The sequence below is a fragment of the Lepisma saccharinum genome, chromosome 1 (assembly GCF_977018435.1).
Source record: "Lepisma saccharinum chromosome 1, izLepSacc3.1, whole genome shotgun sequence".
Lineage (NCBI taxonomy): Eukaryota > Metazoa > Arthropoda > Insecta > Zygentoma > Lepismatidae > Lepisma > Lepisma saccharinum.
Genome location: NC_139229.1, coordinates 5,271,335 through 5,292,870, shown reverse-complemented (window position 1 = coordinate 5,292,870; position 21,536 = coordinate 5,271,335). Strand labels below are relative to the sequence as shown.

At 41.6% G+C, this 21,536-nt stretch overlaps 1 protein-coding gene across 3 annotated transcripts in view; it reads right to left on the bottom strand.

Moving 5' to 3' along the window:
• The window catches only part of LOC145992351 (uncharacterized), a 230,584-nt gene that overhangs the window by 17,227 nt on the left and 191,821 nt on the right, over positions 1-21,536 (bottom strand). For all 3 annotated transcript variants that reach the window (XM_083128731.1, XM_083128735.1, XM_083128740.1), the window contains exons 5-6: positions 15,674-15,807; positions 5,250-10,845 (exon numbers count right to left, since the gene is read on the bottom strand). In XM_083128731.1, the coding sequence (XP_082984857.1) occupies positions 5,250-10,845; positions 15,674-15,807 (5,730 nt within the window). The remainder of the gene's footprint in view (positions 1-5,249; positions 10,846-15,673; positions 15,808-21,536) is intronic.

The following is a 21,536-nucleotide window of genomic DNA, read 5'->3' as shown; positions in this document are numbered from 1 at the left end:
CCCCTCGTACATCCTTAGTCAAGCTGTTTTCCCCCTGTTTACATGAAGTAGATATACAGGGTGTTCACAAAGTCTCTTTACAACTTTGTACATTTATTATCGGCACCATGTACTGTGTAAGTTCATGGCATTTGTTGTACAATAAACTGTAAATATCAAAGTTTTAAGTGAGACCGATGTAGCAGGCTGTGTTGTATGAAAATGTGGCCATGACAAGTGAAAACTCAGTCAGTCGCTTGTTTCATCGAAACAACATCTGATACATAAACACAACATTTCCGGACTAAGTATGGGAAACCCCCATCATCCTTCTATCTGCCACTCCCCCACAGAGGTTAGCTACAAGTCAGGTGGTTGGTTTCCTACACTATGTAGTTCAGCTTTCTGCCACGTGCCTGGGCTGCCATTCCAAATGTCTGTTTGAGTTGTTTTTTTAAGCTCACTTTATTCACAGAAAGGCTAACGGGAACTGGACGTACAGTTTGAAGTGGGCAAAGCACTATGTACCAGGTATTGGCTCCTGGATGTTGACTGCCCAACACCTAGGATAACCAGGCCTACCAGCAAGCAACCTAGCAGCCCTCTACCTCCCATCAATGGGATACTGGTAATGTTGTTGCCTTCTAATCAAGGGGTAACAGGTTCGATACCCAGGCACATTGCACAGTGGTTTGGATCCCTACACTGAAGGTCATCCTAATTAGCCTATCTGTGTAAAAAGTGGACTTAAAACAACAATTCAAAGAAACAAACCATGCAGCCATTCCAGAAGGAAGGAAAGGAGAGGTCAGCAGAGACCCTACCTGGTCCACTGCTTTGGCTAAATCAATACACTTAGGCTCTGTGTGCCTGTCTAATGTTTGGGGACATACTGGTTGGTGGATGCTAGTTCCCAGCTAATGCTTGGGGATGACACAGCATATATTGATCCTACATGTACGTAGTACCAGCTTGTCAGGAGCACTGATTGGTCATTGCCAGTTCCCAGCTAATTCTCAGGGATGCTGTTTCCTTTGCACCCCTTGTCACCCTTTGAACTCCTCTGAGAGTTGGACTGTAATGATGTCATACAGCAGGTAATTTACAGCATGTGTGTAAATACAAATTGGTGTAAGTGTGCTAATAGTTTTTACTTTACATGCTTTGTGTCTAGAGTAATCTGTACACGGCTCTGCACAACAAGCTAGAGAGGAAATGTAGCAAAGATGAGGTTTACAACGGTACAATGTATCACTGTATTATTTGCAGTGAAATAATTTTTATTAACGAGCAAAATTCTAAAAAATCAAATCTGGTTGGCTTTAGTTAGAAGAGGAGGGGATAATAAAGATATTTATAAATACAAAGGCTCCGATGTGGTAAGTGAAGTTTACTTTATTATCTCCAAGCTAAGGTATCGCAAAGACACCAAATGCCACATTCAAGAACTTACACCATAACCACCAAAGGCAAAACAGGCATGTACAGAGTTTTAGTCTCTGCCAAATTAATTAATCTGCCATTTTCATGCATTTAGCACACAACATAACAAAAAGCAAGAAATGGGAATGGTGAACACACACAAAACTGAAACATTTGTGTTGACTAGAACAATCAAAAGACAATTTTTTTTTTTTTGTAAATGCCTCCTATGGCCATTGGGATGACTGGAAATGCACAGAGATATGCAAGTTGAGTAGGAAAATTATACAAAAGTGAATTAATATGGAAATGTAGACTTGTGATAATTACAAGTTGCAGGAAAGACAATCCACATAAAACACACAAGTATGACACAACAATGAATAGTAAAACGAAAAAGGGTAAAAAAAGATCACAGGAAATGAAGAAAGGATGATAAGGAACATGAAAATCAATACAGATATGTTACAAGAAGAAATGTCCACACACACGCAAATGGCACGAGAGCATTTAAAGTAGGATCTGAACCAGAGAAATAAGCTCCACCAGGAATCGAATCTTGGACCTTTTCATTACAAGGAAGTAACATCACCAACTATCTGATACACACACTCTCACTTGTGAGAAAAGAGCAGATGCAACATACGGGGAACTGTTAAACAACAGCACAGTTAAATAAACAGATGGGTTCTGTAAGCATTTTCCTACTATGCATATGTTAATAATAAATATGTACATTTGTACAAAAAAAATATTTCATAAGCAGAAATATTATCACAAGCTTCCAAAAATTTTAGAGGAACAAAATGTTTTAAATCTGTTAAGTTATTTGTGAACAAGCAGGCACACAATATTGCATAACAGAATAACAAACAATCATTACAATCAGAACATCTAAGTGGTCGAATAAAATTGTGTGAGAAACACAAAATATATATTTTTTCAATATTCATTTGTTAAACTTATGAACCTAAATTGCATCATATAGGTACAGTGCGTTTGTTTTGGCTCTGGGCCAAGATAACACGTGACATGGTGCAGATGCTGGCATTTTCACCCCGTAACGTCTTCTTATTTATGCACATATCCATAGCATGGAGACAATTATATTTATATTGCATAACGAGTACTAACCTGTGTTATAAGAGTTGTTCAAAGTTGTTCATGCTCTATGTCGGCCCAGAGTCAAAATGAATGCACTGTACTATGAATGGTAAAATTTGTAAGGGATAGAAAATATGATCACTCTAAAGGAAAGGATATAGCAGTCATATATTTACAGTTGGTATAAGTCACTTTGTAACTTGCTTTCATTAGATGATGATGAGCAAAATGCAGTGAAGAGTAATGACTGCATAAATAACAGGAATGATGCAGTGGTAAAATGGTTCATTGGCATTACATATTACACCACGCCTGAATACATATATTATGCAAGCATGTGTTAAACCCATGCCAAGGATCAACGAAAATTCTCAATGAAATGTGAGGAGGAAAACTTATTGTTACACAATCCAGATTTAAATTTAGTTTCTTTATTTTATACTTTACATTCCTAGCATTAGGTATATTACTACAAGGAGAATGGATGTGTAACTAAAATGAAGTGCATAAAATGACAAACATAGTCTATATCATGCCAAAATAAACATATGGACAAGAGCATATGGTTTTGTTGAGCGCGCACTCACACAAAATATGTACTGCAAAGAAATGCAATGCTGAAAAATTACATGTAGTGGCCAAATTTTTGGTTGTTATAAAAACCAAAACAATTCAACTACTACAGTATACTTATGGAAATTAATTCTTTTCTTACTGGGTAAACTGGCACCACACACACATTAAATGGGAACATGTTGGTTTAAGAAGCATCTGCGTGTGGCGTTGAAATGTCCAGGAGTACGTGAAAATATCACAATATGTATGCCACAATAGCAGAATTATCCTACAAATTTGGGTGAAAAAGGGGTAGTTCAATTGTCTGGGCAAGGAATGCCAAAATGTTAATTTAATTTTCTTCCTTCAGCAAAAATAACATCACTGTGAAATTCAAGTAATGGCTGTACTTACTTGCCGCTGACTATAAGATGTTTGACTCACGAATGCTGCATTTAGTTGAATAGTTCATGGCAGAAATCTGGAGCAGAAGACAATGCACCCAGACCAATGAACGCAAAGCAATATGACATATTTGGCCAAAGTTATAATAAAAATGTGAATGTAGCAAGGTTTGATTAAGATTCTGGTGGATCTTAGGCCAGCCCCGGCGAAGTAATTTTAAAATGCCCTTTCCTTTCGAAAAGCGCCTAAAGGTAAAGTTCCCTGTGTATATAGCACCATGCCATGAAGGCACATTTTAGAGGATGTGGGGGTGAAAAACATATTCTCGATCTTGGTCATTTTGGAGGTGATGTGATTAGCAAAATGCCCCAGCCACCTTTACCTCCCAGGGTTGCACCTAGGTACAAATTGATTTGAGGCTGGGTAAGCTGGAAAAATTCCGACCTTAGATCACCCAACCCAGGAATCGATCCCGGGGTCTCTTGCAAGGCAATCAGATGCCCTACTGAATAGACCACCGTGGCTCTCGAAAAACAACTATGATATTTAAAATTTGAGAAATTACGTCTGCTTAGAATTCCTTCTAGAGCATTCACGTGAACCTTCACGTGGTTTACTTTCACTGTTGTGTAGGTATTCACAATAGTTTCATGGCTAACTAAACCTATTAAATTATTGTGAATATCTAAGCAATGAGAAAACTTAAAATATACGAAAATGTAAAATCCAGGAATGTAAAATTGGAGTTCCAATGCATACATGCCGTGGCAGACATTCAGAGGTTAGACTTAGAAATGTAACAAAGAAGCAAAGTATGAGTATGACATTTCGAGGGCTCAACAGGCAAAATAGGTACAGGCATAGACTCAGTTGTGAATATGGATTTTGTTCTATACATGCTGTTTGTGTCGAAGTTTTAGAGACTGGAACATGAGCAGCAGATGAAATTGCAGAATTTTTCACATAATCTTGCATTCATTCTCAAGTATGTGAACAACCATTGCTTTATTTCATAGTGTGGGGCAGAAACAATTAGAAGATTTAAATTTGGCACCATATCGACATCTTTATAGGTGGAGTGGTTAAACACACATCCCTGAGTAGAGTGATTTAAAGCCTTCAGTCGTCATGCAGAGTTAGTCCGAAGAGCATCGAGTGTTTGCTGTGGAAACGTTCTTTAGAAACAATGAGTCCACTACTGTAACACAGCATGTTTTTCGACGACATTTTGACATTGGAAGATATGGAAAGGTTCCAACATCCGACATGCCTAACAATATTAAATTGGGTTACACAATTCAGGACTACTGCAGCCATTGTCAGCAAGAGGCCTTCTGGTCGCTCTTGAACTGTACAACAAACACCGGAGAGTGTGTGCTGAGTGGCAGAAGCATTTCAGCATAGTCCTCCTCAGCATTTCCACAGCAAACGCATGATACTCTTCTGACTAACGCAGCATGACAACTGAATGCTTTAAACCGATCTACTCAGGGATGCATGTTTTTCCGTGCCACCTACAAATATGTCGGGACAAATTTAAATCGTCTAAATGTTTCTGCACCACCTTGTATATCTGTAATTATGGAAGAATTTAATTTAAACATTATTAATTTTCATCTCTGAAAGCAAGCATTAATTTATCCTTTCCGTATGCCTTGGAGTGGAAAATGCAAAAGCTCTGTGAAGATGTGAATGAAGTGCAGAGTATTATTGTGAGATATAGGGTGAGCTCATCATCATAGTTTATACTTCAAACAATTTATGAATCAAAATATTCTGCTTACCTTCTTCCTCATCTTCCTGGCAATGATCAAGACCTTCTATGACTAGGACATCACTGTGCTTCCTCTTGAACCCTCGCGACCTCTCTTCCATTGGACTAATGCTGTTGCACATTTGCTTGCTGTTGTTGTTGTTGTTGAACCTCATGTTGCCGTACAACTGTGAATTAACAACCATCCCTTCCTGCTTGCTTTTGCTCACTATGGAAGCGGCGTCCTTCATGAACATCAACTCTTCTGTTGCAGACACGGTCGACTCCACGAAGGACAAGTTTGTTTTATGCACTTGGGTACTCACAACAGCCACCTCACTGTCTTCGTTACTAACGAACTTTGAACATTCCTGATTCTGTAAAGCACTTCCCATACCCTCAACAACTACGTACTTTGCCATCACTTCGTTTCCTGCATCCCACTCAAAACCCTTGCAACTGTCTACCATACCCTCCTGCATATTAGAAATACTGTTCGTCTGGTCCACTATTTGGTCCGGTTCGCTACTCGAAACGCACTGGACTGAACACTGGGCTTCCATTACTAACGGTTTGTTTTGTACTGGCACGTCACCACAGGAACCGGTCACCGGGCATGATAAACTATCGTCAGTACTACCTATAGTCGAGTGCATTGTTGTGTCTGCAGGGCTTCCACTCATAATATGAGACCCTGTTTCAATGGGACTACCACTCGCACTGTGTGTCGTGGTGTCTGGAGGACTACCGGTACAAGAATTTGAGTTATCACTTGACTGAACCATAGTCTGAGAAAACATGTTAACCACTGATGAATTTGCTGCTACACAATTGTTATTAGTACTCTGAACGACATTTAAATTCATAGGTGAAGAAACTTGCACAGCTTGATTCACTGCAGTCTGAGTCGACACCGAATGCTTTTGTAGCGACATGTGCTGCTTGGCCGGTTGTTGTTGAGGTGCCTGCTGTTGCAAGACTGGCTTCTCCGAATATCCATTAACGACAAAATTCTGATTCATCACAGCTCCGTTGACTGGCATGTTGGCATTGTTGAAGTTGGCCATCATCTGATTATTTGACACCATTGTCGTCTGCTGTTGGACTATTGTTGTGTTCTGCTGAACGACCGTGGTGTTCTGGCTCTGCAGACCCTGATTCGTTGCGCATGGTACCACCAAAGACTGACCCACGTTGCCACATGGTATGAATTCTCCTTGTACTTGCCCAACACTGGGTCTCATGGAGGTCGAGATACCAGAGTTGGCATTGAACGTACCAGCCGAACTCGGTCCCAACTGAACTTGCTGGCCAGGGCTAACACTTGCCATCAGTTGTCCATTAATGGCATTCACTGTTGGAGTTACTTGACCTCCGAACCCGCCATTCATTAAAAACTGGCCTCCTGCAGGGGACCCATTGCTAAGCAGCTGGTTGTTCATATTCTGAGAAATCATTTGATTTGCAACCTTCCCGTTGATAACCTGCGAAGGGCCTGCAGCGGTGGGTGTTCGGATCACCATCCCGGGTCCTGTGATTATGTTCTGCCCGGAGGGTACCTGCCCAAACATACTTTGTCCGCCAACGTTCTGCACAGGTGTAAGAACGTTCTGTCCATTAACATTCTGTAGCTGAAGCTGTACTGGTATGCCTGGGTTCGAACCATCCGAAACCAATGTTCCGTCAGGCAAGGTATTCATAACCATCCCTTGTATGCTTGGCACGACAAGCGCTGCACCATTCTGAATGAACTGCTGAATCGGGATGTTTTGCACGATCGCCGATCCGTTGGCTCCATTCAGAAGGTTAACCGGCTGAAGAAGGTTTATCTGGCTCCCTGGGTGTATCGACTGTGATGTTGGCGTGGTGATAATCTGCTGAGATGTTAACGGATTCAGCTGTCCAGCTTGGCCCACCGGACTGAAGTGGTTTGCTGGTTGTTGCTGCTGACCTGCTCCAAACTGTCCAACTTGATTCATGACTATTTGCGTCTTGTTGCCCGGCATGATGGTAACCGCTTGCAGCATCGGTCCGGCAATTCCTTGGCTTCCTTGCATACCGACGTTCGAAAGAGTCTGGACGCCATTGAAGCTATGCATACTCTGCATCATCACCGGTGAATTCTGGGAAGCAATATGAAGCATAGATGCTACCGTCTGCGGAGACACTTTTCTCTTCTTGTTCTTCTTCTTTGTACAGCCATTAGAAGGCTGTGATGTATCTATTGTCAAGCCTGGAGTGGAACTTGGATTTGATAAAGGAGTACTTCTTGAGGAACCAGAACTTGGCGTGTTTCTTGTATCTGTTTGGTCAAAACGATTAGCGTCAATCTGACCTCCTGGTGTAAGAGGCCCGTGGATCACATTGCCTGTGACAGCTAGGTGAGGAATGTGCAATCCCTGGGATGAGATTGCTGCATTCTGTCCCAATAGATTTTGTGGAATATTAAGACCACCACCCATTCCTTCGACTGTAACGGTCTGCGGAAGGATGCCAGAATTTTGAATAATGCCACCACCAGGCTGAATTAATAATGGCGTCTGAACTGGAAGAGTATTCACAAGTTGCATAACTGGCTGTACAGGCTGACCAAGAACTTGCTGGGCAACCCCAACTGCTGGAATAACCTGGGTCATCGTTGTTGTGACACTTGTCACCATTGGAACCGACATCGGAGGCATGGGACTGTTGATGGACCCTATCTTTCCAATTGCATTTCCTTGCAGGTTGGGAATCGCAACGGCCTGTGGGCTTAACAGTTGGCCTCCCAGGTTGGTGTTGCTGGTGTTTGCCATAATCAACTGCCCGTTGCTCGACATTAAAATGTGACCTGGAGGTAAAGTCGATGATTTCAATATAGACGGTTGCCCAACGGCTAACTGGTGTGAATGATGATTTTGAACAGGAGCTGCCATTATCTGCCCAGCTGCTATCCCTTGCTCCAACAAGTGATTTCCTAAACCGACAACGTTTGGTCCCATTCTGTTAGCAGCAGAACACGGTACCTGGATGCTACTCACAACACTCTGCACCATCTCTAACGGAGACTTGGACATGCCGCAGATGGATGACGACACTGTTGCAGGACTGTGACTTGCTGTAGGAAAGGACACCTGCGATGTCGATAATGACGTTGTTGCTGGTGATGAGTTGCCAACGGACACTGTGCTCGTATTTGACTTCCCTGCTTGCACTGATGTGATTGTATTGCTGCTTACGGTGTGTCCACTTGCCATTGTTGTTACACAAGACATCTGGGTGTTTACTGCAGAACTGAATGATGCTATGTGGGATGTCTGAACGCCACCTGTAGAAATTACTTGCTCAGGTAAACTCATGACAACCCTGTTTCCACCAGCATCATTAGGAGTCATGCAACAGTTGTTGATTTTTGTGTTCTGTCTCAAGCAGCACACATTGGAGTTTACGCTGGTTTGTCCACATGCAATGTCATTCCTTACAGACATTGCAGGTGCCTGAGTGGTGTAAGAACAGACACTAGAGCAGGGCACTGGCGCAATGGACGATGATGCTGTACTATTGATCTGCTGCTGTCTACAAATACGAAGCGCTGAATCCTGGTAATTCTCTAGGGCAGCACTGCTGCTAGGGCAAACTGCTTGGCTTGTACTGATGGTTGCAGCCTGTACAGGACCACGCGAATCTGCCACAATTTGATGTAGCATATGTGAGGTTGGTATTACTTGCTGATGGCTGTTGGAGGGTGAAAAGACATGGCCTGGACTGGTCTTTGAGACTGAACTAGTAAATGTTGACGAGGTGACAGAATTTCCTTCTTGAACATTAGACGACGACACAGCATAATTACTGCGCTGCTGATCTACAGCTGCCTGCTGTTGTATAATGAAACTGTTTGCCTGAAGTTGTGACTTTGTCATCAACAATTGATCACATTTGTTATTTAAATGTTCATGTTGTTGTTGCTGCATATGCTGCTGTTGATGTTGAACAGAAGAGTGTTGATACAGCACTGAATTTCCTGGTATTGTTGCACTCTGAACATCATTGCCCATTGTAAAACTAACAGGGTTCACCACACAAGTTTGGCATTGGCTACCGGAAGTTGTGATAGATGGAGAATTTCTGGCTATGGATCCTTGCACGACTTCCACCTGAGATTCTGATGCACTGTCAGGTGTCACATTGTTAGGAATCTGGACTATTGGTAATTGGTTGAAAGAGGAGGTAACATTATGGGGGATGCTGGTAGCGCTAGACGTGCTGGTAGTCTGACGTATGCCGCTTGTCCGTGTCATGCCTTTTGGTAACAGTACATTACTTGGAAGCGGTACGACAGTAGGCGAAGGTAGATCTGTACACGGGATTCCCGGTTGTGATGAATTATCAGGTAGGTTAGTGTTCTGACTAGAGACGTGGATGTTCCCTGGGGCTCCGGCTACGATGTTCGGGCTGTGGCACATGAAACTCAAACCTGCCTGCCTCGAGATTGTACTGTGCAGTAATGCAGTTTGCTGTGCCAAATATCCGCTTGGATCATCCATGAATGAAGGTATGGGTCCCACCTGAGCTATACCACTGTTGTTTAATGAAGCGTAACCTCCAACGGGAGGTCTGTTGTGTTCTGGAGGAATCTGCCGCACGTCTATGTTTGGACAGGGAGAGTCTCTATCCATCACACCAAACTTGGACTTCTTTGACTTTGTCATGGCCTTTCTTCTTTTACTCACGTCATCCCAGTTTATCTGATGCAATGGCGGCACTCTTTCGTAAGGTATCGGCATGTTCTGAGGAACGAGAGAGTGGACTCCAATGCCCCCGGGTCTGCACTGCATCGTCCCGTGAGGCATCGAACCAATCTGCCATGGCCTTTGCATAGTGTTACCGGCATTCCCACCCTGCGGAGGGTGGGCTCCACCCATCATCTGGTTCTGAACAGGCACTTGATTTTTGTAAGCATCAAAATTGGCACTGCTGAAATTGGATCCTCCATTGCATGCAAACTGCCCACGGATATTTTTGCACACGACGTCAGGGAATGGCGGCTGCATCACCTTGTTTGGATCCTCCACCCCTGGCAATCTGGGCAACGAATACTGCATCCTGGACACACCTAACAAAGTTTCCCGATTCTGAGCATTAAATGCCATCTTCTGTAGATCTTCAGGATTGTTTCCAAAGGCAACTCGATTTGCAACCATGTTGCCCTGTATGCACCCACCCATGTTGTTTTGCATAGTTGTACCTGCAGGATTCCCATTCAACACACCAGCCTGGATTGGAAGGTTGTTCACCGTGTTTCCAAACAAGCCATTAGGCACAATGTTGGCCATATTCAGTGCACCGGGATTACTTCCCACCATATTCCCAGACAACGGTCCATTCATCATGCTGTTATGCGCACAGCTTACAACTGTGCTATTCTGAATCCCGCTGTTCACGGTGCTACTGGACACAATACCGTTAACAGGAGTTCCATATCCACTGGATGGAGGGCCCGGTGCAGTCCGTAATGGAGAGCTTGAATGAGTTACTTCCACTGGTGACTGGAACTGAGCTCCGCTCGTTGCTGGGAAATTACGGTTTATGTGTGGCTGGTTCACTGTCGAACAGCTGACTTCATTGCCTCCAGCGGTGTTGTTCCAGGGCTGAAAGAAAGAAAATTCATGTTGTACATGCTATTCCCATATCTCATTATTACACTGAGGATTTATATGCAAATGGATATCTTTATTGAAAATGCATAAAAATTGAAAACTCATATTAGGTATTTTGGCAACAATGTAAGTGAATAGAAGCACATTTTATTTTATTTTACACAAAGTGCATATTTCAAAAAAATATGTCACAATTTTTACTTCCTTTGACCAAACACAAGGTGCATCCAGATTAGAGATTAGTTTGCACCCAACAAGTGTTCTCGGCTAACCAGTCAGGTTAAATAGGTGGTAGGGTACAATGTTTCGTTGGACGCTAACACTGATTTAACCTAACTGGTTACCTGAGAACACATGTTTGAATCACGTCACTAGGAAAGCTACAATATCTATTTTAGTTCCCTCCACTATTCACAGATACATCTTTTTAATTAATCCTTACCAGCCAGCATGCCAATGTTAGCAAGGTCACTGCATCACATTCATTTCATAGTGGGAGAAGTATGCATCTTGCTTGATAACATGGCTAGCACCTTGCCATGTAGTACTACAATCTTTTTGTTGATTACAGGGGTGGAAACTAATCAAAGGGTAAAAATTGCTGATTTAACTGATCAATTTAATTACAGCTTAGGGATAAATAACCACTTTGAAAAAACTGGGATTTTATTTATAAATATATTACCTGGCCACCAGATTCCCATAGCCAGCCTTCACGCTTTCCTTCATTTGAAACCCTGGCATGGGAGCAGTGTTGCTAATGTCACTAGGTTAAGTTACGGTGAAGCCTGCAGTTCGCATATTATTCTAAGTTTCAGAAAACTTTACAGGGTGTCCGGGCTAGAGGTATACAAAAATACTGCTTATAATGTGAAAACTGCTCTTTATATTGTCTCGTAGTGAAGCTCAGTTGATTGACCATCGGTGTAAGATTTCAGTAGTCCACTAGGACGATCAATCGTGCTCTTGAGTCACGCATGCGCAGAAACTGCCTGGCCACAGAGATACCCAGATTTGACACCATTAGACTTTTATGCATGGAACTTCATAAAAGATGTTGTGCACAATGGAAAGTTCACGATTTTGGTGATTTTGGCATATCGTTGCGCTAATAACGCCTCAAATGCTGGTCAACACTTGGTATGAATTTGCCTATTCGTTTGGATATGTGTCGAACTACAAATTGTGCTAACATTGAGGTGTACCAACGAACATAAAAACCTTCTGTGCTACTTTGTACATAACCAGGACAAGAAAGTTAATAAACTTTACTGATGCTAAAATATATGTGTGTATTTTTGTATACCTCTAGCCTGGACACCCTGTATTTAGGGTGTTCAGGAAAAAGCACTTAAGTCAAAAAATGCAATTCACAGCAGGTAGTTCTCTTATGCTCATTCTTCCCAATACAAAATTATATACACAATATGCTCTTTAATTGATTCAGTGAGACTTAAATGAAAAGAAACAGAAAATAGCAGTTTGTGACGTGTGTCTTTTCCTGAACACTTGAGCTATTTGAATTTGGTGTTGCATAGGCGTGTGCACGGGGGCAACTGCTTCCCCTAATGATGGACATTCGCAGATTTTAAATAACGAGGAATTTTTTTTTCAGGGGGATAAACAAGGCAAATATTGCCCTTATTATAGTGTTGTCCCCTCAAAAAACACCACTTGAGTTTGAAATTATCATGTTCCTGCATCCCTATTATAATAATTTAAATTACTGTGACTGAATCAAATTAGTATATGTGTGAAATATGTACTTTTAAGTTTGACATTAATTTTCCAGGGGGGGGGGGGCTCCTCTTCCGGATGTTCATCTAGAAATTTAGTGTAGAGGAATCTTATCGCCGTTATTAAACAATATTATACTCTTAAAGAAAATGAAGTATTTTCACGCCTATGAAGGTTCCAAGCAACTACGTAATTGAACTATAATATGCCTAAAATCACACTAAGAGGATTTTTGGTGGGTTCGGGCATGCCCTGTTTTGTACCCATCAATACAGTAAAACAGTAGATGGATTGAGGTTTTTCTTTCCCAACAGAACTTTCATCAAGGTTTTTGGCCAGAAGCGGCAACTTCATGTAAATATTTGAAGGGGGAGGGGGGCAAAAATTGCTTCCCCCCTTAAGTTAGCACCTTTTTGCCCCCTTCCATAACCAGAGGGTCTGCGCATGCCTATATGCTCATGGTTCCTATACCTAAAGCCACTGCAGCCAGAGTTGAAACTTGAAGGCTTGTTCACAGCACATCCCACTGGGAGACACAGTCCTTCCTGTAATTTGACTCATTGAATTTAAATATTATGGATCTATTAGCAGTGCACTCATCACGAACAACTAAATGAAGAACAGAGCTAATGAATTAACCCTCAGTTAGGTACGTGGGGCACAGGTCTTCCATCAATACTAATTATGAGATTGCAACAGTGTGAACTACACTGCACATGAGCAATTTTGTGTAGCTGAACGTTCTTTCTTTGCCTTTGTTCTAAGCACTGTTGTGCAGTTCTGCTGCATTTCTAAGCCATGCAATATTACAATGCTAACGTTAGTCACGTGCTTGGTGTACAGTTGTCCATCATGTGCCTAAATACGTAACAAGAAAAATATCACGGTGTCCAAAGACAGAGCACACTACAGATTCTAATGTTATATGGAAGTGGGTTAGTGAGGAAGGGGACGACAAGGAGCTAAGCATTAGTGTCAAAAGTGAACATGAAAGTGGCAGCGTGACTGAAAGTGAATATGGCACTGCTTCAGTTGTTACATATTTAGGCCGAAGGGGGACAAGTGTACACCAAACATGCGACTCCCGTTTAACTTTATAATATTACATCATTTTGAAAGAGCAGCAGAAAATTACAGCTGATCCTTGAAGAAAGATACTATTTTGCACACATGCTCAGTACAATTCATGGTGTATTTCATTCATTCCCTATTCACAATTAAAATTACCACCTGAGCGCTAGCGTCGCTTCCAATATGGCTGCTCTACGTAGGATAGATCTTTGTTTACATTCAGTAGTAGTACGTAATAGCAGCGTGTTGTTATTGCTGGTATAGTGCTGGTCCCCAACGAAACCTCACTTTACTTCAAAGAAAGTTCCGAAAGATCAGTTTTTCCCCACATGTCAGGTCCACGTGGAGTGCAATAAATCGTCCCCTGAAACCTTTCCCACCAATAGCGTCTGTCCAAGAAATGACCGCTCTCGTCAAGTCCACATGGACTAAATGAGATGTTGCTAATTCAGTTTCTTTAGAGATTTCTAAATGCGAGGTTGCGGTTCTCTATCTTTGCTAGGTTGTGTTACTGTGTTTTGCTATTTTTTTATGCAATATAAAGACCTTGGGAGTAAAACGTCACAGTGAATGAATGAATGTCTAAACACTGCAGGTAAAAGTGACAACAGCGCTTTGCCGAAAAACACGTGGTGGCTCGAAACCAGATACGGTTCTGGTCTGCTTCCTCTGGGGTTATGTCAAAGATGCCAAACTGTTGACGCTTAGAAGACTTGGTGTATATGGAAGAAACGTTTAAATTACGCGTTATATTTAAATATCGCGAATGAGATGTGAATCCCAGGAACTATAACGAAGGTGAAGCTGTGCTGAGAGCGAAGCATTTAATTTTGATAATAAAAAATAACACGGAAAACGCACACGAAACTAATGTATACACACTTGTTCTTCAAAGCAGTGCTGTTTCATCTGCACTGCTGCATCTTAGTTGTAACTGCCTATCTGGCGCTCTCAGAAATGATTTGAAAATAAAGCAATTCACCTGTATTGCAAAGCTTGGGCAGGAAATAAATGTAAACATGCCGTTGCAGTTTTTTCCCCAAAGAGGCAGGCTGGTTTAATAAAACTGGATAATGATAATAATAATAACAATAACAACAATTTCATTGAGGCTATCTTCAGTCTTCACTAAAAATTGACTTACTGAATGAAACAGCAACATTAGCATGTAAATTATGTTTTTCTGACTTACCTTTATGATTACGGACATTAATTAATTCTCAAACTATTTTCATCTTTGCACTTAATCGACTTGCACCTGTTCCAAATTACATACATAATACATTGTTTTCGAAAAAAAAATGTTATATTCATAAAGAACAATTCAAAACTTAATTTCATGGCAATAAAATCATCTTTCCGAAATATTCAGTTATGCCAATCTTGTCAATCAGATGTACTCCACACGACTATGCAGCCCCACATTTTCTTCTTTTCTGTATCTTCTGTTCTTTCTTCCTTCTCCTCTCCACTCCCCTCATCTCCTTTCCCTTTCTCTCTCTCTCTCTGCATGAGAGGGACAGGGGGAGCTACACACATTCTTTTTTTTCTCCTTCTTCTCTCTCGAAGAAAGGAAGAGAGAATAGACATTTCTTTCTTTCTTCCTATCTGTCTTTTTCTAAAGGAGTGTGGGTTCTCCCTCTCTCCCCTTCTCTACAAGCCTCTTCCTTTCTTTCCAGAAAGAGATAGGAGAAAGTGAGAATGGAGGAGGGGGAGGGGGGGAGAGAGAGAGAGAGAGAGAGAGAGAGAGAGAGAGAGAGAGAGAGAGAGAGAGAGAGAGAGAGAGAGAGAGAGAGAGAGAGAGAGAGAGAGAGAGAGAGAGGGGGGGGGGGTTTACAGAGATAAATTCTTTGTCAACACAAAAAACAGTAAAATTATCTGATGTCTAGTAAACTCAAGAAGCTGATTCCAAGTGGATGGGGGGGGGGGGGAATATAAAAAAAATTAAAAGACAGACGAAGATTCTTACAAGCTTTTATACACTGCACACTACTCTGGATATTAAACATACCTGCACTAATCTGTTAGGGCTATCTTTCCCTCGAGGAGCCAACCTATCACGTTGTGCCAGCAGCTGAGATACCAAAACTCCATCATATGGACTGCTAGGTTTTCTCTTGGTTGGTTTCCTTCGTATTGCTGCATCTGCAAGATAAATTATAAAGAAGGCGATTTAGTCAAATGCTTTACTGAAAAGGCGTGCACGTTTTTTTAAATTCAGTAATAAAATAACACTATTTTACTCTTTAAGACTAACTGATATCAATTAACTCTGAAACGTATTTTTGTATGTCAGTATTTTTATTCAGTGTTGCTTTTCTTCCACTTTTCGCTAATTGTTATGATGACGATGAGTGATTAGATGAAAATGATTAAGAGAGAGAAACAAATAACACGCACAAGTCGATCACTTGACATCCTTGACCACTGAGCCGGCTGCATGGTTGCATACTTTCTACTATTTTCCTCTTCCGATTTAGCCATAAAAATATGACCTAGGAGAGATTTCACTTGAAGGAGGATTGAATGGAATTGTTATTTTACGTCCACTTTATGCACAGAAAGGCTAATCGGGACTGGACCTACAGTTTAAAGTGGGATCCGAAATACCATGTGTATCCACCGGGTATCGAATCCGGGACCCCTTGATTACAAGGCGACGACGCAACCACTGCGCCATCTGGGAGGCACATATTTGAAGGATCAAACCAAAGGTAAAGATAAAGGTAAAGTGCTCCCCTGTGCATAGCACCACGCCATGAAGGCGTATAGGGGGTGTGGGGGTAACGCCCCACACTTTCTTGATCCGGTCGTGAGTGGGGGTGATGTGATCAGCATCACGCCCCTGACCGCCTTTACCCCCCAGGGTTTCCCCCAGGTACCCATGTTATTCGACGCTGGGTGGGCGCCGGGGCCGCTTTCACCGTTAGAAAAGTTCCCGGATTTGAACCGGCCGGGGATCGAACCCGGGACCTTGAGCATGGTAGTCAGACGCGTTACCGACTGAGCCACCGCGGCCACTGTGGCTCAGTCGGTAACGCAAACACAATATATATTTTTTAAATAAAGAAGTTTGATTAAGTGTTATTTCCTTGCATGCTGTTCTATCAAAGTCTTGTCTATCTTCGTCTTCATATAGGTCATATGCATAGCTCTCACAATAATAGATAAGACTTTCATGCACATGTGCGCTTCGACTTATGATCCCACAGAAAGTTTGGCGTTTTTTAAAGCAGATGGCAACACTGCTGTTTCAAGATCGTGGCAACATCGATTTAGTCAGGCATTTAAATCAACGGGATCGTGTCCACTATAGGAAGTAGTCTTTCCTTTTGTCTGTGTCAATAAAAACAAATATATGAGTCATGCTTGCTCACTAAGAGACCAAATAGTCAGCACATCTAAAGTTCATGAACTTTAAACTTTTGTGGCGGTTATTATTTTACGTCCAGCTTAGCTGAGTGACTAAGCGATAGGAAAGTATTTATTACAATAATACAATGTCATCGTGCTTATGGCATATTTAAGGACGACTGTTTGACTTCGGCCAACTGAAATGCCGTAATAGCAAAATACAGGGTTACACACGCGTCTCTACTCATTTATTTTGTAAAATTCTACTCGCATATTATAAATATTCAGTGCGTTGAGTTTTCCATCTGGAGACCATGCCAGGATTTATACAGGCAGTACCGTAACTAACATGCTCTGCGCTCCCCTGCAACTTTCAATTGTGCGCATCTACTCGTTAAAAAGAGAGAAAAAAAAAGCTTTCATTTCTAAAATATTAATTCACGCTCACATTTATATTAGGTATAGACAAGTATGAATATACATAGCATACATATGTAGAAACTGTCACGAAAGGTTAAGGCAACAGACAATCTGTAAAAACAAATTATGTATTATAATTATGTATGTAAACACATGAGTTTCGAGAAGTGAGTAATACCTCGCTACAAGGGCGGTTTAAAGGGCAATTTTTAGTCAGATAGGCTAATCAGGAATCTGAAATTCCACCAGGAAACGAACCCACTTTCCTTTGATTATATAAAGTGGTAACATTAGTATATATGTTTGTAGTTCTTAGTTATTTGTATTAACAATGGTTTCAGAACGGGGATAAGCTTGAGAAATCATTTCATCAGGTGAAACTGGCATGGGGAAAAATTTATGTCTTGCTTCGTGTCAATCGTTTAACATTGTTGTCTTGTAACTAACAAGTCCGGGATCTGATTTTCCGGTATCTACTTATTTCAGTGACTAGTAAATGTAATCCAGATTAAAGTATGCACCCGTGCCCCTCCGGCTAAGTCACACAATGACTACTGCTGCCAGGTTTAAAAATGGAATGGATCTTAGGATATTTTTTGCCTTTCATTCCTCTTTTCCAAATTCAGCATCCCTTGCACGTTTGTTTTAAACATTTCTCACTTCATTAACTATAACAACTACATAAGAACTTAACATCATACGGGAGCAGTACAAACATCATACGGGAGCAGTACAGTTTCACCAAACCTTGCTGAAATGCGGGCGGCAAGGGGCATAAAAATATAAAATATTTGGTTGAAAATATATTCTATTTTAACCCTTAAAGGACACATTTTGTGAACTATCGGTCTTTCTTAATATTATCATTCTTACTGCGCCCCCGAAGCTCGTGCGGCCCACGGGGCTGTTATTTACGCCACTGTATACAGGGCATAACCGCAAAACACCCAGTGTGCGAATTAACGGGACCATTGAGGCTCAGCTGGACCTTTGGCCGACTCCAGGGCAGTTTTCCTCGAATTTTCATCTCCTTGCGTTGTGAAATCGTTATATTCCAAAACCTGAAAAATTACGTTGCTTACAATTCCTTCCAGAACAGTGGTTCTCAAACTTTTTCCTCGTTGTACCATATTGTCGTAACGAAACTTCTAATATACCCCTCCCCTATAGGTTTTCTCCGAATAGTGGGTTTTGGGGATCGGTGGGGTGTTTTTGCCTTGTTGGAGGCGTGTATCTGCAATTGAGCAAAATGACATTCGGGCTATATGTGGAAATATGGTAAACAAATAATCCTACGTTTATTATGTTATTGGGTGTTCCTACGTTTACAATCTTTATGATTAGTTACAAAAATAAAAATGTGAAACACATGTATGCTAAGAAGTATGTAAAATACTAATTTTCATATATTTCTCCAGAGTTGCTGAAAAAAGGTAACGAACAAAAATAATTTTGTAAACAAACTGTCAAGCACGATTTTGGTAGTTTTTATTGTAAATCCTCAGTGTTTCTAATGAGAAGGATGTGCCTGCATGGCCTGAAAGACTCTTGATGTCTGGTTGTGCACTTGAAACTTTAAAGCGGAAATTCGACTCCAAAATTAGTCTATTATAGATTTCGAACGAAGAAAAGATTACGAGTGACAAAATCAGCCTTATTTTCCAGTTGAACGTTACAGCTATGAAGTCTGCTCTACACACCTGCAGCAAAAATGCTGTCGCGTGGGTATTCTCGACATTTCTCTTCCGAGCTGATCGCGTACCCCCTTCAAGTCCTTCATGTAGCTACTACCCCTGGCGGTACGCGCACCACAGTCAATAGTTTCGTGGCTACGTAATACTATTAAACTTTTGAGAATATCTAGACAGCAGCGACAGCAAACCACACGAACATTCACGTGAATACTCTAGAAGGAATTCTAAGCAACATCACAACGAATTCGCAACACAAGGAGATGAAAATTCGAGTAAAGCTGCCCTGGAGTCGGCCAAAGGTCCAACCGAGTAAAACATTTCCCTGCCGAGAAGTACGCAGCTTTGTGGATGAAAGGAGGACACCATTCTGCAACTGGCCAAACAGCAGGCTGTTTTCCACTTTTCATGGCACAGTGCTCATATTTACATGCATTGAAGTCTTCACATGGAACTTGTAGTAGGTAGGTTACGTGGACGAAAGTTTGAACTCGGCAATGGAAATTTGGTCAAGTTTTCGTTGTTATTATTTGGATAGTTCTTAATGTCGATGCGTTTCGGTTTTCTTAGAATGTAAATACATTGTGTACATAAACTTCGGACCCACTTTGAAAAATTTATTGTTGACAAAATGTTAGCACTATCGAGTAACAAAGTAGATTATTTGAAAGAGTAAAGTTGATTTTTTTTGTATTGCAGGTGTTTCTAGTAGTTCCATTTTCTGCCGCTAGAGTATGCCTGATTCATCATGGTGCTTTCTCAACCTGAGAAGGCCTTTTGAGAATCAAAAAGTGCTACATATGTCCAACGGAAATTTAGTACCAAGTATGGGAAAAAACCTCCTACCAGAAAGGCGATCCTCAATTGGTATCGAAAATTTGATAACACTGTGTGCTTGTGTGCGTAGAAAGAAGGAGGTAGGCCAGGCGTGAGAGTACGCGATGAAGTGGCCCCCTGGGTCCCACGATATCACCCCCTGCGATTTCTTTTTGGGGGGATATGTGAAGAACCTTGTTTATGTCCCTCCGCTTCCACGTGATGTTGTGGAACTTAGGGGGAGAATTGAGCAAGCAACAGTTACAGAGGACATGTTGAGCCGTGTTTGGCAGGAGTTTGATTACCGTGTAGACATTTGTCGGGTCACCCACGGTTCCCGCATAGAGCATTTATAACGAAATTGCCATGTAAAAAAACTTTCATGTATTCTCTACAATATTTTGTATTCCTGATGGTGATACATTTCATAAATTGTTGCAAATAAATTTTTCAAAGTGGGTCTGGAGTTTATGTACACACTTATACTAAGTGTATAAATAACTTTATTTAATCCATTTCTACAATCCTATTTCTTATTCTGATATTCCGCCTCCCTAATGGCGCTGGGATAGCGTCGTTGCCTTGTAATCATGGGGACCCGGATTCGATACCCGGTAGAGGCACATGGTGGTTCGGATCTCACTTTAAACTGTAGGTCCAGTCGCTATGAGCCTTTCTGTGCATTAAGTGGACTTAAAACACAACTACTCAAAATACACAAAAAAACAAGATACACGTTTTACTTTCAACCGCGAAGGTCGTATATAGTTCGAAAGGTACAAAGTAATCAAATTCTATACGTATGGAATAAACATAAATTTGCACCTCCATAGTACAGAAATTTAACCACACGGGCAACTCGCTCGTAGCTATTTGCATGTCTAATTTAGATTCCCTTCCTGTTACGAGATTTACAACAGACACGTGCTCCTAACGCACTTCCGTGAGTGGTCGAAATCAAGGACGTTCGTTTTTTCAGCAGGGCTTCTCGCTCTCCCCCTCAAGGCTGCTGTGCGAACCGGCTGTTGAAAGCCTCTTATGTTAACATTACAAACATTTTCTCGATAACCTGAGCTTGCAATACTGACCAATGTTGTTCACGAGCAGTGTTGCTAACCCCCTCACCACGGAAAAGTGCTACACGAGCTGTACTAAGTAATGCCAAGGATTACACATTGTTACAAGATGATGGTTGGAAATTCCTTAAAATGTCAACAGTTATCCAGAAAGAATGTTTGGCACACACTTTCCTGTGATGAGAAATCTTCATCGGAGGACGGAGGACACTGAACCACTGCCATCACTTCTTTGCAACAGATTCAGGTGTTTACCGTGCTACGACACAAGGGCTCCGGGGGGTGAAAACCCACCCTTGACATGGGTGTTCCTTGTGAAGTATCCGTCTTACCACATCGTCACCCTTCCTAGCCGTCAAGATTAGCTTAAGTTGGCAGAAAAGCGACGCTAAACAAAAATCAAAGGTACGGCGGTTGGACTTGGATCAGCCATGATGTTGTCTCAAGCCACAGGCATCATGGTACATTGCCACATTAGGTACGACGTTTTAAGATTATTGTTCCTGGAATACCCAGG